Source organism: Trachurus japonicus, chromosome 24 (genome assembly GCF_045865225.1).
Source record: "Trachurus japonicus isolate A0001 chromosome 24, Traja_1.0".
In the NCBI taxonomy this organism is placed as follows: domain Eukaryota; kingdom Metazoa; phylum Chordata; class Actinopteri; order Carangiformes; family Carangidae; genus Trachurus; species Trachurus japonicus.
The window spans coordinates 17,929,893-17,952,705 of NC_140930.1; the positions used below are offsets into that span (position 1 = coordinate 17,929,893).

The 22,813-nt window shown below is 39.6% G+C and overlaps 1 protein-coding gene across 3 annotated transcripts; it reads left to right on the plus strand.

Moving 5' to 3' along the window:
- Positions 1-738: 738 nt before the first annotated feature.
- On the plus strand, positions 739-21,283 carry ptk2bb (protein tyrosine kinase 2 beta, b). 3 transcript variants are annotated; one of them, XM_085771674.1, is made up of 31 exons: positions 739-836; positions 7,058-7,290; positions 7,509-7,687; positions 7,793-7,880; positions 8,051-8,130; positions 8,373-8,435; positions 8,654-8,708; positions 9,536-9,676; positions 10,526-10,600; positions 11,511-11,612; positions 11,735-11,852; positions 12,001-12,040; positions 12,267-12,298; positions 12,426-12,470; positions 12,560-12,654; positions 12,878-12,959; positions 13,037-13,137; positions 13,334-13,449; positions 14,670-14,770; positions 15,167-15,256; positions 16,044-16,248; positions 16,675-16,783; positions 16,884-16,943; positions 17,075-17,197; positions 17,332-17,484; positions 17,725-17,760; positions 19,055-19,079; positions 19,198-19,232; positions 19,472-19,606; positions 19,770-19,850; positions 20,332-21,283. In XM_085771674.1, the coding sequence occupies exons 2-31, from the start codon at positions 7,093-7,095 to the stop codon at positions 20,545-20,547; spliced, it is 2,979 nt and encodes a 992-aa protein (XP_085627800.1). In that variant the 5' UTR covers positions 739-836; positions 7,058-7,092; the 3' UTR covers positions 20,548-21,283. The 3 variants fall into 3 exon arrangements, with proteins under 3 accessions (XP_085627800.1, XP_085627798.1, XP_085627799.1); XM_085771672.1 differs by having other exon boundaries at positions 17,332-17,760; XM_085771673.1 differs by lacking the exon at positions 739-836 and adding an exon at positions 5,164-5,350 and having other exon boundaries at positions 17,332-17,760.
- The last annotated feature ends 1,530 nt before the right edge of the window (positions 21,284-22,813 follow it).

Genomic DNA, 22,813 nt, shown 5'->3' on the forward strand with positions numbered 1-22,813 from the left:
TTTAGTGCCTTTTTCAATATATTTTGCCTTTGAATAAGCTTAAAAACTTAATAAACATGTTTTTCAATATTTGCAATGATATGAAATATAATGAAATCTATCTATCTATCTATCTATCTATCTATCTATCTATCTATCTATCTATCTATCTATCTATCTATCTATCTATCTATCTATCTATCTATCTATCTATCTATCTATCTATCTATCTATCTATCTATCTATATATAGTTAGTGTCAAAGTTGGTTACATATAACCAACTTCAACGCTGTAACATTTTTTTTTTAGCTTGCAGCACCCTCTGCTGGTCACGCGCTGTCATTACGTCACTATGACAACAATAACTATTTCAGTGACGCCGAGGGGGAAAAAGTAAAAGGTAAAATACTAAAATTTTTACTTATATGCAATAAAAAGCTTGCACACTGTTTCGAGGTATTAGTAAAATCATGTAGAAACTGTTATGTAGCCTAAACCATAGTCGTGGTTTCAAAGAACTTCTCACGTCGTTGTTTGGGTTTTTGAAACTAGTTTTGAAATTAACCAAAACATTTCAAAATCATCCGTGCGCCTGAAAAAAAAGCGAAAAGATTAAAAAAAATAAAAATACGCATGCGACGCTAAAAGTGGAAACTATCCGCCATGTTCTTGGCGTGTGTGGGGCTGGTGAAATAAGGAAGTGTGGGCTCTCCTTACAGCAGGACGGCAGAGGTGAGGGAGTGGCCACCTGCCACCTTGTTTCTCAATGCACAGAGGGAGTGAGACAGTGAACCGTGAGGCCGGACTCTCCGTGAGGAATAACACTTTCTGACAAGAGGAATTCAATCAGAATCAGGTAGGACTCGATATATGTAGCCTATACATGTTTAATATTGTAGAGCAGAGAGAGTTGTTTTAATGTTGTCTTTTTTTTTATTGCAATTAAAGAAGTAGCTGCCACAGGCCCACATTTATAGAGGTTAATTATATAAACAGGCCTGCACCTGAAAAAGTCTGTGAAGTCTTCATGTTTGGTTCAACTGATCACACACATGTTTTTTTTCCCTTTTGTTCTGTTTGTGAAAGAGTGAGAAAACTTGGCTTTGAGGCTTTAAAAACCTGCATTTTGCACAATGTGACATACAAACAGAGAGAGAGAGCGAGAGAGAGAAAACATTGTTCATTATCACAGCATGTCTGTGCAGGTGAAGCAGCAGCCAGCCACATTCCAGCGCCTGGGGTCATGACGTTGCAATATGCAGACCCTCAGCACAACAGTGTTTAGAGAGCTAGGCCTGTCTGAATGTCTGCCTGTGTTGACAGGCACCTCGCAGGAGAAGAAGCTCCTCTCTGTGTCTGCTGTTACTACAAGAAGACGCTGCTCTTTTCACACTGTTTAATGTTACAACACCTCACATTCACAAGTGGTTCACTAACCATTAGATTTATTATCTTGGAAACTTCCTTTTCTTTTCAAGATAAACATGTGAGAAGCAAACCAGTCTGATGAAGAGACACTTGATAATGTTTCATGGTTGTAATACGATTTCCGAGAACAGACTGCTGACAGTTTTCCCACAATGCCGTTACACAGAAATACCAAACGATAACACTGTCAGCTCAGCTGTGCATGTCACGACAGTGACCATGTCTCCTCCACTGCAGCGCCGTGCACTGAACTTGATATAACTGCATAGACGAAAGTTAGAGAGTTGAACCATATGAAGGACCACATAGATAATGGTCTTGATATATCTGCTGATAGTGACTTTCTCTTTCTGACCAAAGAGAGAGCGAGAGGCACATTTCACTGCATCTCTGTTTTCCTGCGAACAAACTATGTTTCTAAATGAGCTCACGCCTCACACATATCTGCAATTTGTCTGCCAGCTGTTGAAAGATCTGTGAATGGACTGAATTTCGTCATCAGCAGCGGCTTTTGTTGCAAAATCGTCTGGCATTATGTACATGAGCAACAGGGTAATCATTGGGGTCTTTTTTTTGTTTTTTTTTTGCACATTGAAAATGAAGAGACTGAAATGAGCCCACGTGATGTGCGGACAGAAAAGCTGCATTTGCTTTTATTGTGGATCTGCCATGCTTTTAATTCATGGAGGATATTAAAGGGATAGTTCACCCAAAATTCAAATTTCACTCATTATCTACTCACCCTCATGTCGACTAAGGGCTGGGAGAATTTTCAGAGTCCTCCGTGCCTTCTCGGAGTTACAGGGGGGGGGTCCGCGCAGCAGTATTTGTCCATATAATGGTTGTGAATGGTGCTCACTTTTCTTCGTCCAAAAAGACACACCAAAAAACATCCAAATACCTCCATACTGCTCGTCTGTAATGTCCCTCCACGACATGAGAAATTGTTCCGCCGGTCAGTGCAAATCACATGAGATTTGCACTGACACAGGAAGAGCAGTGAACTGAGACACTGGGAGCTTTCGCTACAAACAAGCTTGAAATATAGACTTATTTAATTTTTTTCGGAACAATTTCTCATGTCGGGGCTACAGCTCCCAGCCCTTGGTCGACATGAGGGTGAGTAGATAATGAGTGAAATTTGAATTTTGGGTGAACTATCCCTTTAAAGCTTTGATGCTTTGTGGTTTGTTGCGGTAGTTGTTTTTCCTCAGCTGTGAGCAGGAGAAATGATTTCTCCCGAAGAAAAAAAGTGTGTTGCGAAACAGCTGCGGTGTTTATGTGCAGCAGCAGCCTCCTCTCGGGTCTCTCAGGTGAAGCCTTGTGGACGTTTGCTGCGTCTCCACCAGTTCCTGTGGAATTTCATCCTCATTTGTCACAATCTCTCACCAAGAATCAGCCCCTGCCATTCACCCTCTGACACCGCACCATTAAATCTTGTCCATTAAGAAGCAAAAAACAGGAGTTTGGAAACAGAAGAACGATGACAGCAGCGCGCAGGAGTAGCATTTAATCTGGATAAATATTCACATCTTTATGTCCCGCTGTGGCATTTGTTGTGGCTGAGTGTTGAGAGAGTTTGTTCGCTCTACCTCAGTCACAGTTTGGGATAAATAACTCTCCTGGGAAGAGTTGTTACCATAACAACTCAAGTGCCAGCGTGACAGTGTGTGAGCGGAGACACAACACTGTCGCTTTTATTCACTAAACAAAAAAATTAGAGCGCTGTTAAAAACAAGCAGAAGAAAGGACTTGTCTGTGATTTAATTAGGAGCTTTTTTTATTGCAGAATATCAGTTTGTTTACTTTTGCTATAGATAAAACCTGACAAGACTGCCCTGCTTATAAAGTAGGCCTAATTGTTGCAATTACAGCATTAGCATGGCAGCATTGACCTGAACAGGTTCAGTTTAGCCACTAACAGAATCACATCAAAAGCACCAGAATACCTGGACTTGGATTTTTGTTCAAGAAATATACTCAAAATATGCCAAACATCTGAAAATACAGTCTAACTTCAGAATTAAATATGATTCCTATCAAGGCATTTATTAGAAAATGTGTCTTATCATAAGTCAACAGGTTCAAATCTGTCATTTAATGCCAGGGCAGTTGTATTCATTAATCTGCTGATGACTTTGACAATGTGTTTGAAAATAGTGATTTCCAAAATGTTCAAGGTGACTTCTTCACCCAAGGGGCTCCCAATACATTTATTAGCTGATTGATTGTTATACCTGTAATTTGATACCTGGCAGTTTTGGTCTGTGGTGCAGCTGACACATTTTGGTGTGTATCTAAACCGAGGTTAGTTACACAGCCCGGTCCAGCCCTTCACCATATATGTCCTATTGTTCTGTGGTTTAGTGTTTAAGTGTTAAAGACTAAAAAACGTCTCACACTCTTGTAACTTGAACTGGGTGAGAGGTCACAGGGATTCATCAGCGACAAAGCTTCACCACAACCAGTTATTTATGGTGTCGTTCATCATTCAGACTTGTTCTCTCCTTTTCCTCCCTGGTTTCTTCTCTGTCACTGCTCCACGTAGCTCCTCCCTATTACATCCACTGTACACTTCATCTTTATCTGTCATCTCCTTTGGAGCTGTGCTGTTATGCCTCATAACTCCCTGTTCTCTGGAGCAGGGAGTTACAGCTGTTCTCCTGAACGCTGCCACTCGGCCTCTTGAGGAGGGACCACATGACTCTCCTGGCCTCTCTTCTCCTGCACCTAAATCACTATGGGATAGATTAAAAAAAAACTTTATTTAAGGCATTTTCACTACAATCATAAGCACAAGGCTCCAGACTCACTTTTTTTTACTAGGTGCACAGTGCCCCCTAACTCACACTGTAAATCGACTTGCAAAGCAAATATTCACATTTCCTTTTCATTAATGATCCTCACACACATTGTTCTGCCACCTGCAATGACAGATTCCAGAGTCTTTGAGTCGCCACTTCCATGTTTCAAGAAAAAAACGGCTAATTTACTGGTTGCACATGTGCAAGGAGATGAAAATTTTACTTGTACTGTCTCAAATTTAGGGGCAAAATGCCCCCATTTATGGGACAGTCTGGAGCCCTGATAAACACAAACAAACATACAAACATTAGTTAGCAAAACAGTGAAAAAGCTACACTGCACTACACCCTCACACCTTTAATGCAGAGTTGACCTGACTTTCTCAGTCACAGTCCATAGACTGGAATAATCTGCTCATTTCTATCAGATCTGCCCCATTGTCTCCATAAAACCCCAGCTAAATTGATACTCATAAGCATTTGTGCCAAGATTTCCCTCATTTTAGTCTGCTTGGTTGTTTTTGTCGTGCTGTTTGTTGATTAAAAAAAAAAGCCAATTGCAGATGTTTTATAGCACTTTTTTTTCAGCTGTTTTAAATGTGCTTTATGAATAAATTTGTTCAGATAATGTAAGACATGCAGAATTGACAGAGCAGATTTTACAGTCTGTAGTATTTCACTATGTTTCTTCCACGTGAGCCAAGGAATGTATTTATATCCAGTCCTCTGTGTACTTTAATCTGCGGATGTGTTTTTAGTTGTTTTTTTAAATCTTATAATCTTAAATTCACCCTCTCCTCAATCACCTCCTTCAGGCCTCCCACACCCAGGTGATGGTGCAACTTGCCGGCCATGCTGCACACTCATCTTCTCTCTCTCTCTTTTCCTCTCTGTCTTTCTCACTACACATACACACACACACACATACGCACACACAAACACACCCACTCGCAACCCTGCTGGGGAATTCATGGCCTCAGGCTAACAAAACACAACCCTGTCCAACAGCGACAGAAAACCCTGAGAGAAGCTAACACTGCTCGGCTCCCTCACAGCGGACTAACAGCGAGGAGCTCCATTTATGAGGAAACATGTTGTGACAGCTAAAAGGCACTTTACTGACAGACACTGCTGAGAGGTGGGTAACCAGGGGGAATCTCCAAGTCGCAACTGGGTGTGTTTGTCAAGACAGCTTTTAAGTATTTATGCTCTTAGATTTTTGATTAATAGAGCTGAATGTGTAACAGATTGAGGCCGGTGTTTGGGGTTTGTAAGGCGAGAGCAGCTCTGGATGTATTATTATGACTTTTTATGTGATGCATCAGTTGGTTGCTGCCTGTCAGATGTAACCGTGAAGCTCTGTCAAAGCGTGTGCACTGTGCAGCCCTTCTGATTATACTTACACTGACTGAGGACATTTGAGACGACTTTTGCTTCCTGGTGTGCAGTTGCGGCTGTTTCTTTTTCGTGATCCCCATCCGTCACCGTGTTTGTTTAAACTTAAGAGGGACTCGGAGCAGACTCTGCCGTTGCTGGGATGGCTGTATAGTAAATATGCCGAAGTTAGCTGGCTGGCCTGGAAACAAGGGGAAACTGCTCGGCTAACTCTGTCTGAATGTATAAAAATTCACCCACTAGCACAGTCAAACCTTCTTATCTAAAAAGACTCTATCTTGTTTGTTCAATCAGTAACAAAAACTGAAGTGTAAGGCGACTTCACAGTCTCTGCACTTAGCCAAGACACAGTCAGACCAGACGCTACATTTGGACTCATCCAGAAGCTCTTGTATATCGTGAGAAGGTAAACTGACTGCACTTACGTAGCACTTTTCTAGACTTGGAGGTCATTCAAAGTGCTTCACACTAACGCACAGTCAGCCATTCACATTGCATTTGTGTTTATACACAATTTATTTATTACACACACCGCAGACACATCAGGGGCCATTTCTGGTTCAGTATCTTCTCCTAATAATGCATGAGTGTGAAGTAATACAGCTTGTTCCAACATGGCCTTTGCACAGACTTCAACTTTAGTGGAAAAACCTGTAGAGATAGTTTGCATTAACTTTCAATACTTCATTTACCTCAGGAAAGCCAAACAGTTTATATGAAATTTTAATTTTTCAGTTTTTTAGGCTAAAATAGTGAGTAGTACAGATGCTGACAGGAAGACATTGTTATCTACAGCCTGGCCAGCTGTGCTAAGCTAACATCTCCTCTACCTCTTGCCAATAAAGCGAGTAAAAGTCGTTCCCAGTCTTTCCTCACTCTTGAATGTAGGACAAATCAACACAGGTTGCATAACTGCCCAGAGCTAAGATGCGGTTGATTAGTCATCCCTCTGCCATTCACTGTAATTTGGTTTCCGGTGAGTATTGTCTCAGTTTACTAAATATTGTTGCCCCCCTGAAAGTTCCCACACTCTGTTTTTTGAGAGTCACATACTGGCATTTCTCTTGTAGGCTATTTGTCTTTACAGTAGAAAAAAAATTCCCCATGTTGATATTGATGATAGGAGTCTCTACACTGTCACTGCTTTTTGAAACACACAGGCCCTCACTTGAGGCAAGAATGTAATCAGATCCAAATGATGTGAGTCAGACACCGCATGGCACAAGATCACAGCATGAATGTGAAGTGTAGCATGAGTCTCGTACTATGCTCCAGCAAGTCACAGAACGGCGTGTACAGACACAGTAGTGTCATCACAAGCCTTTACTCAACCCCATGTGCCGTATACATGAGAACCAGCTCCGATTATGTATTCAACGGCAGACGCTGTCAAAATCTTGCTGTTCATATAACATCAACATTTAAATCTTTTCCCTCTGTCTGTTGAAAGGATGTTGTTATGACGGTGCCAACCCAACTTTGAAAATGTACGAGGTGATGTCCGGGGACACCCTGTCCTGGAAGGTGCCCAGTCCAAGACCAAGTGAATCCGACTCCAACCCAGAGTCACAGTTCGCTGGCGAAGGAGGACCAGTCAAGATCCTCAAAGTGTGCTTCTGCACCAACAACAACCTGGGCAAGAACTTCAAGCTGGTGAAATGTGACAGCTCCTGGCAGATCAGGGTGAGAGTAATCCACAAAATATGGGGAAGGGAGTTGATGTGTCAGAGGACTGTGATGGAGAGGGAACTTTTGGTTTTTATCTTAGACAATTTTGAAAGCAAATCAAAGGGGATGTGCTGTTTATTTGAAGCTTTGCTGGAGAGGGTGTTTTGTTTGGCAAGGATGACTGAAAAACCTCTATGAAGAAATATGAACGAAGCCTTTTGTGTGTGATTCAGGCCATCATTCGTTCGATTCTGGTGAGTGGTCGACTGGGGCCGAACATCAAGCACACGGGATCCTACGGTCTCATGCTGAAACACTTGAAGTCTGAAGAACTTCACTGGCTGCATCCAGACTTGACTGTTGGAGAGGTAGAACAACGCTATGAGAGCCATCATGTGGAAGCTGAGTGGAGGTAGAGACGCACGTTTCCCCATGATTTCTTCTTTTTTTTAATCTAAAGTTTGAATGATGTACAGTGTTAAATGAAAGCTCTTCCCTGGTTTCTCCTTGAACACAGGTATGACCTTCGTATCAGATATGTTCCTGTCAGTTTCCTTGAAAAATTCCAGGATGACAGATCTACACTAATGTATTTTTACCAACAGGTAACAAAGCTACAGTGTATTTTATTTTTTAGATCAACAGATATTTGCTGATCACAAGCGGTGCATGGTTTCTGTATGTGATTTGTTTCAAACAAAAATTGATGTAAAACATTTGCTTGCATGGTTAGAATGAAGTGTATAGTAGTATATCTGATTTCTCTGTTGAACAGGTACGCAGTGATTATATGCAGTATCATGCCAGTAAAGTCAGTGATGGGATGGCGCTGCAGCTCGGTTGTTTGGAGATCAGGTGAGTCTCTTTCTGGTTAAACAATGAAATTCCATTGGTTAAGGGTGAGGTTATTGATTTTGTTAGTTTTGCACCACAATGACCATGTATGTTTACTCTAGATATGAAGGTCTTTAGCACTGTAGGTTTTTGAAGATACAGCAGATATATTAAACAGTTTAGTTTTCAGGCTGTTAGTTTGTAGTAGCAGATTGTTGAGGACACAAACTAATATGGTTTGTTTTTTTACTTTGTTTTTGCAGGAGGTTCTACAAAGACATGAATGCAAAAGGTCTTGAAAAGAAGTCTAACTTTGAGCTGCTAGAGTAAGTTTGCATTTTCTTTTCACTTTATAACTTTAATTTTGATGTTTTGGCTGAAAGTGAAGTGAGCCTTGACTGTATCAAACTCTTCTGAAATCCCATCTGAAAAATGCCTGGTAACAACTTAACAATCCATTTTCAACACAGCATTGTGATATTTTGATCTTGTGGTACTGTAATATTCATCTCTTTTAATTCCTATTTTGTCATCACAACTGAAGAAAAGAAGTGGGCCTGGACCTTTTCTTTCCTCCACAACTGATCAACAGCATGAAGGTAAACTATCCTCGGCTTGACTAGCTTGCGGGGAGTGTTTACATATGCATTTATTTGTCACTAGATTTAGAAATATTTTTTCAGTTAAGGACCTCACAACAACTCTCTTTTTTAACAAACCTGAGTCACTATTTAAAGAGAAGAGTTGCTGTTACCGTGTGAGCAAGAGGAACATCTCTGTGTCTGCTCTGTGAGAGGGTGTTTTCACACATGGTCCCTCTCAGCCCCCAAAATGAACTCAGAGCGACTAGTCAGCATTTTTTACGCATATGTGAGCACTCCATATGAACTCAGACACCTCTGAAGCAAACCAAATATGTAGAATATACAGTAGTGTCGTAGTCGTACGAGTTGTAGTCTACTGCAGGCTACGTGCTATATACACATCATACTATAATGCTGATTTCATAAAATTAGTAATATTATAGCATTACTGTATTATATAAAGCTATTAATAATCAACATCAGTTTATGTCTGAGAGCCTGGTTTCTGAAGGTCCAGTTTAGCAGGACTGAAAGGAAGAAAGAAAGAAGGATTCTCTTGAGTCTAACTTTCTGGCTATAGTAAGTGATAATTTAGATCAATAAATACAGCTGAAAGCACAGCACAGTCATTAATTATGTGTAAGACAATTTAGTCAGTTGTGGTTAATAAATGTGGTTTGTATATAGTCTTTCTGTTACCGTTCCATACTTGTTTGATTGTCAGACTATAGAAACAGAAAATAAGAACAGCAGATCTAGTAGTAAGTTTTTAGTCTAAGCTTTGTCTTGTGTTATGTCCTGTATAAATACTAACCATGTCAACTGTCCTTGTTGTGATTCAGTCAAAGCAGCTACGGAAGCTGATCCAGCAGACGTTTCAACAGTACGCCACACTCAAGGAGGACGACTGCATGGTCAAGTTTTTTGAAACCCTCAAAGATTTTGCCAACTATGATGAAGAGGTTTTCCCATGTGAACTAGTGGTGAGTGACAAAGTTATGTTCTCTTACAAATACTGATACTCTCTTCCCCCGCGGATTTAGATTAGATTAAATTAATCATGTTTAGGTCGCCCACGATGAGGCGATGAACATGGGAAGTTGTATTTTTCTGCTTCACACTGAGGCTGCTTCCCAGACTAACGTTATCTCAACTGCAAGTGTCTGGTATTTGAGTTGCTTTATTTACATTTTTAAAAGTTTTTCTCTATTACTGGATTGATACCAGATGGACAGATCCAAGACTGATACATGATTCTCATCAGGTCTGTCATCCACAGCAGTTAGTCACTAGTCTGTTTTGAGTGTCTTCCCTTTTGTAAGTCCTTTTACAGGTGTCTGAAGGAAGCAGGTACTTCTTCCATCTCTAGTCTCACGGAGGAAATTCCTTGCTCCTTCTCTATTGTCTCCGTCATTCAACATCTTTTTAATGAGTTTGGTTGAAGTAACAGGAAGAGCAGTATTTTTACAGTAAAATCCTAATTTCGCATACCACAGCATGTTGTAATACGAAGATGGAGTAGGATAGGCCTACAATTTCTTTACCAGATTGTCAGCAGTCATTGATCTATGTAAATCTAGAGTCTTCACTGCACATACTGTATGGCTCTACATGCATGGCTGAGTTTTCGGGATGTAAGAGGTGAATGTGATTGGCCCTGAATGTCACAACCACTGAGATGTTCTCCTATAATATACAATACTCTGTCCTTTTTGATCCTACCCCCATTTCCAAATGCGCTCGCCGCTTGGCACACTTGCAGTGAACTGGGCGGGGAGTGTTTCCCTGTGCTCTGTGCAGTTAACCCATAAATTATTCTCATTTGTCAACAGCAAGGTTGGAGCCTGTCAGTGGAGCTGGTCATCGGTGGGCGAGGCATTCGCCAACGCACACAGAAGAATGCAGCGGTAAGCATGGTGAAGACTTGAGCATTTATGCAGAGGAGTTTTGACTTTCCATCATTAAGAGCACTGTTGTGTTATAAATGTGATTTTTCTTATCAATAGTTGGGCGATTATTTCCTTTAATCCTAGATGAGATGAGAGTAAGATGGGGGGACTGATCTCATGTCTAGATTTTACAAATGAAGCTACAGCCAGCTGCTGCTTGGTGGCTTTGTGGTTTTGTCCTGCAGGCAGCTCCGCCTCTGTAACCTCTGTTTATTTAAGCAGAAGCTGCAGAGCATAAAGCTTAGCATCATAAAGACTTGAAACAGAGGCAAACAGCTAGCTAAAACTAAGGAAATCCACTTAACAGCATTTCTAAAGCTCATGGATCTACACTTATTGAAGTTTCACTGGTTGTCTGGCAACAGCTCTTGGCCGAGAAATAATCTGCCACAAAACCCCTGATAAAATCGCAACTTGTGTCCACATTTTTTTTTTTTTTGTGAACGAATTAACCAAACAAGACATGTTTATTCTAAGAAGTTGTGGTAAATAGATCACTGGGCAGAGCCAGGCTATCTTCTTTTCCCCTGTTTTTGCTGTTTTTATATAAGATAAACTAACCTAAGCTAACCAGCATATTTAGCATACAGAATTGGCATTGGCATTGATTTTTTTATCCAGCTCTTGGCAAGAGAGTGAATCAGCATTGTTCCTAATGTTGAACGATCAAAGTATAAAAATATCTGAAAGTACAAGCCTAACGTTTGACAGTATTCTGACAGAATTAACAAATGTTTAAAAGACATCTCTGGACACTGTCAGCAGCCATCAGTGGAAACTACACCATTATGTATCTAACACACTATTACAAATATAATCAGCTCCATCAAAATCAAACTCATTGCATTCCTTTCCCTGTGTGCCTCAGGCTGTGTTTCTTGCAGACTTCAAGCAGATCAAGAAAGTACAATGCTTATCTCAGAGCGACGGCAAGGCTCTGCTAAACCTCGAAATCGAGGGGGCCAGACAAGTAAGTGCCACAACAACACAGTCTGCAATTTTTCCCCCATGCATTGTGTAAAAAAGGCAGAGTTGGTGAGAAAGTGATTGTCCAGGAAATGTAATATTGTCCTTTTCCCCCCTTTCTGATAGCGTCTATCGATCAACGTGGCCACTGTCCCTATGGCAGAGAACATGATGGACCTTATTGATGGATACTGCCGCTTGGAAAATGAAACAGATGCTTCTGTTATCTCCCGACCAAGTAAAGGTATGACTCAGCTACTTCCCTGTATTTTTGTCCTAACCCCACTGTGATTACAGTAACACAGTTGGAAGACTTAAAAGCTCGGTTGGACTCTTTGAGAAATGTGTTATTTAAACTCAACTGGAATTATCATAACTAACGTCTGTCCTAGATGCTAATACACGAAGTTCCCTACCTGAGATCCCCACCGGGTGAGTGGATTTTGACTGTTTTATAACTTGAAATAATTTGTGCCTCAGTGTAGCTGCTGAGTCCAAGCTGTGCTCATTCCCTTTGGTTGTAATACGAAGTGAAAAGTTATTTATTGATGATAGGGGCTGTTTTATTGAATCATGCTGTCAGTGCTCTGAGGGGCCGTAACTTGTAAATTTATCTCTGAGGCTTTCTCTCATTCTGTCTTTTTTTCCCCCGGAGCAGCCGAGACACCAGCTCCATCAGACACAGTATGGGTGAGCTGACAGTTTTCATAGTATTATTACATAACCTCCATTGCACAACACAGCACACAGAGTCTTCATTTCCATTTTTAAAAGCCAAACATTTCTGTAATTATCGCCCTTTCTCTTGTATTCACAGGGTCAGATATCTACTGTGAGATTCTTGACGAAAGGCCGAAATCAGGTTTGTCCACAGTTTCTGTTCACGGAGTTCATTTAATAAGATTTATAGTATAAACTCACAGTTGAGCTTTGACAAATGTGGTTCTCCAGTCAAGTACGGGATTGACCGAGATGACATCGTTCTTGGCCGGATTCTTGGTGAGGGGTTTTTTGGAGAAGTCTACGATGGATTTTATAAACAACCCGTAAGTCTGTTTTTCTACTGTGTATTGATACTAAAAGCAAAAATGGGGTTAAAGATCTAAAGCTGTTATGGACTTTAGAGTGGGGGAAACTATGGTCTATCTTGTAAAGACAATATTTACTTCCAGATTGTGTCGTTATTATATCATTATGTGCATTATTTCTTATTAATTTCCATTCAAATGTTTAACATAATCTTTGTCTTTTTCTTTGTTGATTGAACAGGATGGGGAAAGGGTCAATGTGGCAGTAAAAACCTGCAAAGACTGTTCACCTGACGTGATGGAGAAGTTCATGAGTGAAGCAGGTAAAGTGTAGAAACTAACAGGGTGACATTATTATGTTAATTCTGATAATAATTTATGAACTCTGTGCATTTTCCAGTGATTATGAAGAACCTGGAGCATCCTCACATTGTCAAACTGATTGGCATCATAGAAGATGACCCTGTGTGGATTGTCATGGAGCTGTACCAGTTTGGAGAGGTTAGTGATTTTGATTTTGATTCAGTCATAATTGAACTGATGTGTTTAAGTTGTAGAGGGCATCAGTAGGATTGACACAAAAAGGGACTAGCATGAGTCTGACTGATTTTTGTGCAGTTACTGTAGATGTATTCACGTTTCTGTGCTCGGGCTCAGTAGGTTCCTGTCCTCACCTTAGTTTTTGACTTTGTTGCAGCTCGGAAATTACCTGACACAGAACCAGCACCAGCTATCAAACATAACTCTGGTGCTGTTCAGCCTGCAGATCTGCAAAGCACTAGTCTACCTGGAAGGGGTCAACCTGGTACACAGGTGAGAAAATGTATTTCTAAGTGGTGATACTGATATTTTCCTATCACCCAAAAAGTCACATGTCCAACATATATTTGGTAAACAGATGTTTCTCCATTCAAACGGACAAATCTAGCAAAATTGCTTTATTATATTTTTGTATATTTTTATATTAAGTAGATTGACAGAGCAAAGACAACCATGGCATTTTGAAAGGTCATTACCGGCTGTTTATTTGAGAATACTACGTTAGTTTTTATCTCATTATTATACAGGAGACAACTAATGAAACCTCAGGCACAAAACTGCAGGCAAGTCTATTCAAAATGCTTTACGTGAGCCAGACAAGGGCATTGCAGCAGGATATGAGAATCAAGACAATAAAAAAAGACATAAATATGATGTAAAAAGAATAAATTGAAAAGGAAAAAAATAAGTTGGAATAAAATTGAATAAACAAATGACAGTGCATAAATAGCCACAATTCAAAAGTTTTATGCTTTTTGTTAATGCTGACTATCAGGCAGACTATCATAAACTGTTGAGCAGAGACCCAAGGCCATGGTGCCTGTGCTGTGTGTCTCTCCTTGTAATGGTCTTATTTCTACAGATACGGGTACAATAATAGGTTTTCACAAATTATATAAATTAGACCTTTTGTTGCTGCTATAAAAAGGATTTTTTTGTGATGCGTCAGAGACACAGTCTGTATAATGTTCTGGGACTGAGATGCAATTTGTTGTTAAAATAATTTGATAATTGTCAAATATGGTCAGTTATTTTATGATTACTGGTCAGTGTTAGTCAGAGATTAAGGGGAAAAAAACATTACAAGAAGTTTTCATGATACGACAGAGTTTTTTTTCACTTTTTGCAGGAACTTATCAAAAGGTTTCAGGCAGCAAAAGAACCACTCGATGAATCAATCTCCTGTGAAGTGGAAACACAGACAGGAAATTAGTTTTTTGCCTGTGTGGAAAATGTAAAGACTCCTCTAGTATTGTACCTGCTGCAGTTTTTGCAGTGCATATGAAGAAGCATATTAAGCTCAGTCAGTGATGGCTGAGGGCTATTTCAGGCAGTCTGCTCCATCATGTTATCAGTTGAATGACAATATGTAACATCAGGTCCCACAGATACTGCTTGTATTATTCAAATTAATCACGATGGATCTTTGTCATCTTTGCCTGTAGCTACAGTACAGAGGGTTTAACCTTCTCTATTGTCCTTGTCTCTCACAGAGACATTGCAGTCAGGAACGTGCTAGTCGCCAGTGCAGACTGTGTGAAGCTCGGAGACTTTGGTCTGTCAAGGTACATCGAGGATGAAGAATACTACAAAGGTAACGGAAAACGTTGGAGAATAAAAGATGATTATATCCTTTTTTTGTACAGTATCAACTCAGTGTCTAAACTCTAGTTCAATTCACATTAAACTGTCAAATTAAACTGAATGATATTTGAAGGAGATAAAACGACACATTACAAGATAATGTACAGGCAAAGGTTTGCATTAAAGAAAATGGTGATCACGTTTTATTGCCAACTACATGTTAATGGATATTTGACCAAAATACCTTTGGCACAAATGGTCTGGGTCACAAAATGTATGTATGTAAATATGTATATATTATAGGCTTAAATAAAAAAAGGAGTAAAATAATGAGTTGCTTTACTTTTCTTTGTGTTAAAAATGATGTTGATGTTGATTTAAGATACAAAATCTCTCCCATTTGCAGCTTCTGTTACTCGGTTGCCCATCAAGTGGATGGCCCCAGAATCCATCAACTTCAGACGTTTTACAACGTCCAGTGACGTCTGGATGTTTGGTGAGCCAAGCATGAACTTACAATAACTTAGACAGGCAGAAAGGAATAAAAGAAAGAACTCATGCTCAAAAGACAGGTGGCTGGTTAATCATCAACTGAAACAAACACTGCATCATTTTATGATGTTGTAACAATAATTTGAACTGATATTACAGCTACATTGCATTTCTGAGTTTGCAAACAAACCAAACAGCCTTTATGGTCTTTATTACTTACATGGCCGTTGGCAGTAGTACTGGCTCATGTACAGGAAGGTGGTGGCTTGTGGCAATGTGTATGTTTTCCTCTATAGCAACATATTTCAGGAAGGTGACATGGTATATGAAACAGGATGCTGTTACCACATGTTTGTGAAAACATATATGCATGTGAAGGACAAAGTGCTGCTTCATATATAGATATAATGTCAGAAACTATTCTACTGTACTACTGTAAACTGAAAACGGATTTGTTTTGGTAAACTGAATATATTTGGATTCTGTCTTCAAAGAGACATTTAAAGACATAAACCACGGCTGTAGGGTTGTTGCAGGCAGTTTTCACAAGTTTATGACATTTTATTGACTAAATTGATGGAGAAAATAATGGGCAGAATAATCAACAATGAAAAGACTTGTTATTCACTGCCCTTCTTTATTTATGGTTCCTGTGAAATTTATCTTGAAGTATTTATGGAGAAAAAGTTGATCCACAACAACATTTGTCTTTCCTTATATACTGCTTTGCATCATTATTGTGTAGTGTAGTTATGTCACAGGATTTTTTTATTGTTTGTTTTTCTCTGCAGCTGTATGTATGTGGGAGATACTGAGCCGTGGGCAGCAGCCGTTTTTCTGGCTGGAGAACAGAGACGTTATCAACCAACTGGAGCAGGGCATCAGGCTGCCCAAACCAGACAACTGCCCTCCCGCTCTCTACTCCCTCATGACCCGCTGCTGGTCCTACGACCCCAGAGAGAGACCCACTTTTACTGAGCTGGTGGTCAAGATCAGGTATTTCTGTGTTTTTTATAACGCTCAATAAAACTGCACATTGGCTCAAACAGTTAGGCCATATTTACAAAATGAACCTTGTGATGATCTTTCACAGTAGTCTCCTCAGTATATGACGCAATAACCCACACAGCATTTCATATAAATAAATCTGAAGTGTTTTGCTTTTCTCAATTGCAAGTTTCCTTTGACTCATAAACAACAAAGACAAAAGCCTTCTTATAATGTTACTTAATCCAAAAACCTTCCCAGAGCCAGTTTGATATAGATGCAGTTAGATCAATCCATTAGATCACTGTTTTTTAAGCTAAAGAAATGCAAATTAGATCATATGCAGATAGAAAATAATATATAAATATATATTTATCAGGAATTATATGTATTTAAGTGATTTATGGAGAAACTGTCATCTTGTATCTCTCTCAGTGACGTCCACAAGATGGAGAAGGAGCAGGAAGTGGAGAGAGAGAGGGACAGAGCACGCTCCACCAAATTCTTTGATCCCAAGTTCAGCGTGAACGAGCCTCCTCCCAAGGTCTGAATCCCTGTCACATTCAGCCAGTATATATATATATATATATGCCAAACAATTCAATTTTTAAACAGAGAGGAATATTTTTTTATCTTTACTGTAGCCTTCAAGAATGAAACCAGGGCGGTTTGGGAACACGCTCAGCATCGGTCTACACATTCAGGTACAGTATATCAGCGTCCCCAAGGTTCCCTTCAACACGACAGACTTCACTTCATAACATAAAATAATATTAAATGAAATGCATTTAACAATAATAGTATATAATTGGTGTGTGTGTGTTCATCCGTGCAGCTGAATGAGGCTCTGTGTGCCAGCTCACCTGACCTGGCCAGCCCGTGTGAATATCAGTGCCCTGTCGACTCCATGAACACTCTTGCACTGCCGGTCCGGTCCCCACGACGACGCAGCATGGGGGTAAGAAACACCCACTCACACACATTATTTAAATGTAAATAATACAAAAGCATGAGCATCAAGAGATTAGAAAAAAGACAAATGTTAGTGTGGTATTAATCCCCCATAATAACACTTCTCTGGTCCTCTCGTAGGAGAATGAGTTTCTGAGGCTGGAGCCGAACAGCAGGGAGGACGCCCAGCGGCTGTGGCAGAGGGAGAAACAGAACATGCAGGACACTCTCCGCCGGCAGAAAGCAGAGATGATGGAGGATAAAAAGTGGCTGCAGATGGAGGAGAAACTCCTGGTGGGAAACAGAGCATCATTAACTTTTGTCAACCCCCTCTCTGTGTCTTTGTGTCCCCTCGCTCCTCGAATCAACGTGGCCCTGGAGGCTACACTGAGCGAGGCATCATTAAGCAATACCGAACCACTCGTTCACTCCAGACGCCCCGCTAGTCTCAATTTCAATGTTCCTCTGATAACATTTCCAAAGAGAGGATCCACGTCCATATTGTATAAAATGAACCTGCCTGTTCTTTTGCAGGACCCCATGGGACCGGAGGATCCTGCGAACCCAGGGGTAGGTATCTGTCCACACGGTGATTAAATTAAATAAATGTTTTAAAATGTTGAATTTAAAGCAGATAACAGCGGCACGGCCGTTTCGGCTAATGCTGTGTTCAAGGCAGGCTTTTGAAACCGTAAGTTACAGCTTCAAGTCACAACTACGACTTGGTAGCGTTCCAGGTAACCCGTAGCTCGTGTTTTTACCGTCCTGTTGTCTGTGAAAGTTCCCTATAACGGCCACTCGTAACTTCCAACCCGTGAACTCGTACCAGATCGAACTGGTATGACTTCACAGGAAGGAAAAACACAAAGTACAAGTTTCCTTGAACGCACCATGAGTTAGCAGCCCCCGCCCTTGTCAGGCATCAATTGGTCCTCGTGCTACGTCACCACATTCACGCGCATCCCTTGGCTGCACACACAGCCCTTCATGCCGTTCTCTCTCCTCATTGGATAACACTTGTATCCCACAAGGAAAATTTTCTCCTCGGGTTACAGCAGAGCAGAGTGACGGAGAGACTCGTGTTTAGGCTGAAATACTTCATGTAAGTGATTGCTGACGGAAAATAGGACTATTTAGGACTTATATTAACAAAAACATTCCACTGATATCTGCTTTAAATATTTGAATATAACCACATGGTTTTTGCAATGTCTTTAGATGCAAATTCTGTTTGTTCCCACTTGACAAGTGACGGCGTCATGTAGCAGTTTATGTCTTTATGTTTTTGCAAGATATTAGTTACAAAGGAACTTGAAAACATCCCTCTATTTAAGTATCCAAAAAGCAACAGTGCAGTGTACTCGACAATTAAAGTGCAAATTGATGCAGTAAAAGTGCAATGATGCCAGTGATAACCAGCAAAGGAAGAACTGTCCCAACCACTGGCCCGTATGTTGGACATGGACAATGTTGATACAGTATTAATCACATTTAATTTTATGTAAACACAAATACATTTTCATTTATTTACAGTAATCCAATGAAATTGTAGATCAGCGCAACACTTGTTTTTATTGTTGTCAAACTGCCAATTGCGGTATACAAAATAAATAATTAAAGGTTTAATCACAATGAATAGAGTAATTGTCACAGATATACAATATAACAGTTTGAAAACAAGATTGGTTGACTGTGAGACTTCAGATTAAAGAAGAAAATAGATTCCTTTCTTAAGTTAGTTGTATTTATTTGGATGACCTTCCTGCATTATTGTTGGTTGAATGTCTTGAGAGAGACGGTCTGGACTCTGGACAGGATTTATGTTCTAGCCCTCATCAGATTTTTCTTTGTCTATTCTTTTCAGTCCCCTCTGGCTGACACAGAGAATGGTAAGTGCTCAGAGAAATTCACATTAAATTAATTCTGAAGACTATTATTTCTCCCTTTATCCTCCTGACTCTTTTCTTTCTCTCTGTCCCTTGTAACGTTCATCTCTCTGCCTCACAGCGCCGCCTGAGAAGCCCCCGCGGCTCACAGCACAGGTAATTATACCAACTCGTTTTTTTGGATTGTTATGTCTTTTTATCTCACTGAAAAGACCATTTATTTTATCAGCTTTGATTTTAAGATAAAAAGAATTTATAATGAACCCAGACATTTATTTAATTACCCCTCAGTTGAAAGGACACTGATGTCACCAAGCATTTAAAATAGTGTCCAGTTTAAAGTAATGAGGACGAATGGTTAATTATTAAAAAACACATTATTCCCTCCTTCTTAGCCTGCGCCCACAGCTGAACTGGACCGCTCTGATGACAAAGTCTACAAATACGTCATGGATTTGGTCAAAGTTGTTGTTCAACTCAAGAATGACATCCCTGAAATGAAGCCAGATGAATATATTACCATTGTCAAGGTACAAAGAGGATTTTTTTTCTTTTCTCGTTCTTCTCTGTACAGTTTGTTCTTCATTTCAGTTCTTCTTTATTGGCTAATTTAAGGGTTATGAATCCTAATCAAATACAAACCCCTTAAGTCATGCTGCTTATTAATTCTCTGTATTGATCTCTGCCCCTCAGTCTGTAGGAATGGCTTTACGAGATCTCATTCGCAGTGTGGATGACATACTGCCCACCTTACACGAGTCTGTCAGGACCGAGGTACATTACACTGTTGTTTTCTCATCTCTTTGCTTCCTTCTTTTTATTGTTTTTTTTATTTAATCTAGTCCCTGAAAACAAAAAGTGACAGAATACCTCTTCAAACACAAAGAAGCAAAGATTAGATGTTCAGTGTTCCTGAATGAGATCAGTTAAAAGTGGGTTTCTGCCACAACATCTGACAGAGTATGGAAATTTAAAATGTGATGTTTTCAACTGTAGCTCATATGAACAAAGGGTTTGGGAAAAAATGTAAATAAAGTAGCATATTTGTACTGCAAACCTAAGCAATAATTATGATGATAAATGTAAAGTGGAATCTACATATCACTGGAGGAGTTTCAACATAAAACTGAATATTTATTTATAAAGCTCTTAACAAAGTGTCTATTTATATTTAATCCCATTGCCCTACATTGTTAATGTGATGATTTAGTGTATACTCACTGTAAAATTTTCAAAACTATTGTTTGTTTACCAGATTGAGGGCACCCAGAAGCTGCTGAACAACGACATGGCGGAGCTGATCAGTAAAATGCGGCTGGCGCAGCAGAATGCCATCACTTCTTTGAAGGAGGAGTGTAAGAAACAGTTGCTGGCTGCAGCACACACTCTGGCAATGGACAGCAAGAACATGTTGGACGCTGTGGACCAAGCCAGGGTCAGGGCCAACTTGGCCAAACCTGTGGAGCCCTAGTGGACGGTCAATGCTCTGGTTCTGTTTACACATAAACTTTGAATCTGACATTTTTTCTTCATCAGTCAGGCAAAAAACAACATTTGCACACGGTTGAACACCTTTGTTGTGAACAAATCTCTGGCTGCACCAGCTATTAGCTCTTGGGACAGTCATTGTCCTGTGACTGTGTGTTGGTAAATTAAAACAAAGAAAAAAATAATGCTACAAATCAGGCCAACATGAAAAAAGATAATGCTCACCAAAGGTAAATAGGAGAATGATAAGACAGCCTACAAACATGAACCATCCTGTTAAGGTTGCCGTCAGTTCTGCCAAATTTAGTTTGATGTAAATTGTCCTTATTTGTGATTGGTTGATAACTGATTTAAATCAGACTTTAAAACATCTTTGTAAATATGAAATGTGTCTTATTGGTTTTACTGCAGAAACTCTTTACTCTTTTAAACCTGTCAATAGTAGCATGTGTGAAATATGAGGATGACAAAACGATAAGGTTGGTCAGCTAGCAAAAATGTTTTATATATCAATATTTTCCAGGCACATTATGTTAAAACTCTAAGCATTTTACATAAATTAAGATGAAGTCTTACAATGGTATAGATAATTAATTGTCAGATATGTTTCAAAAACAAAAGGTTTTTGTATTATGTCTGTTATCATTTCCATAAAATATGAAATTCCAGCACATAATTCCAATGATATAAGAATAAATATCATGATGTATACCACTGTACATGAATGTCTGTTCCCTGCACACACCTCCTGTTTAAGTTGAGTACCTGTATCTTTTGCATTTTCTCTCACTTTAAAATTAATCTTTATGTTCTCATTTGGAAAAATGGAAAATCTGACATTTCTGGGAGATTGACAAATCCCAAAAATCTTGCTAGGAAGAAAATAATTGTAAAAATTGAGAAAAATGCCAAAGGGGAAACAAGGTAGTTATTATAAATCACTCAGCAGTGACTTAAACATAACCAACCTTTAATCCGTCATTATCGGTGATAGACACAATAAAGGCAACACCTGTAATCCCACACAGCAACACAAATAACCACAAAGTTGAATCATCATTTATCTGAAGGAAATAAGCTTTACAAATGTCGAATGGCTGCTGACGTGAATTGGCTCACGACATTGTACAGGTATTGCTTTTATTGTGCTCCCTGTCACACTTGGTATAAACATGCATGTGTGTTTTAGGCTATTATACAGTAAATGTGAGGCCCCAGGACAGAGAGACAGATACTGTATGTCAGTCTACAGAAAGTTGAGCTGCCGGTGAAAAAGATTCCTTATGTGCATTTTCTTTCAGAAAACAGCTTTTAGAAAATGCCAATAAGATGTAAGGCAGAGGACTCTATGGACATAAATATACAGTAACTTATGGCTAAAATTTAGATGGTGAGACAATGGCAGGAGTGACAATCTGTCATTTACACCACTCGATCAATGTCATGACAGGCTTTCCAACTGTTTTCATCATGGCATTTATTACATGGTCTATGATCATTCAAAACTGTGGCAACATGGCCAGAAAAAATAAAATAAAATCCATAAAAATGCAAATTTCTTCCAAACCACCAAAATGACCCAGTCAGTGTTCAGCAACGATCTGTTAGATCAGCATGCCAACTGTTGGTTAAATTGTCAAAACCAGAGGAAGTTGGGAAACCCGGTCAGTAAATGCTGTTTCATCGTATTTTGAATGTGGTACCTGACTCGTCAAAGCTTTTCAGGCTCGTACATACAAACATCCCATTGCTCATGATTATAATACATTACTTTTACCCACATGTAATCAGTCAGCCACTGCTGGTCCAGCAGCTCATGAAGTATCACACATACATTTACACCTGTTATCTAAACTCAAGGCTGGACGTCTCTAAAAGCACAGAATTCATTACTGTCAGCATAAATGGTTGTTTTAGACCCCAGTAATGCTTAAAATCGTTGTTGTGCAAGTTATTTCCTCTGCCAAGGATGTTTCACTCATCTGTTCATTAATTTGCTTGTCAGCAGGATTTTTCACAACTGATTGTGTCAAATTTAGCAGAGAAATAGGGCACAAGATTAACCAGTAAGGTTTGGTCCTGAGTGATATTATTTAATACAGGGATTTCTTTTTGTGTGGTTTAACATGGCAAAATAGACCATTTGCCAAGACTTGAGTTAATTTCTAAGGAATATGTGGATCATGGTGTAAAAAAACAATCAGACATGGGCCTAGGTTGTTGAGATCTTTGACTGTACAATTTGATTT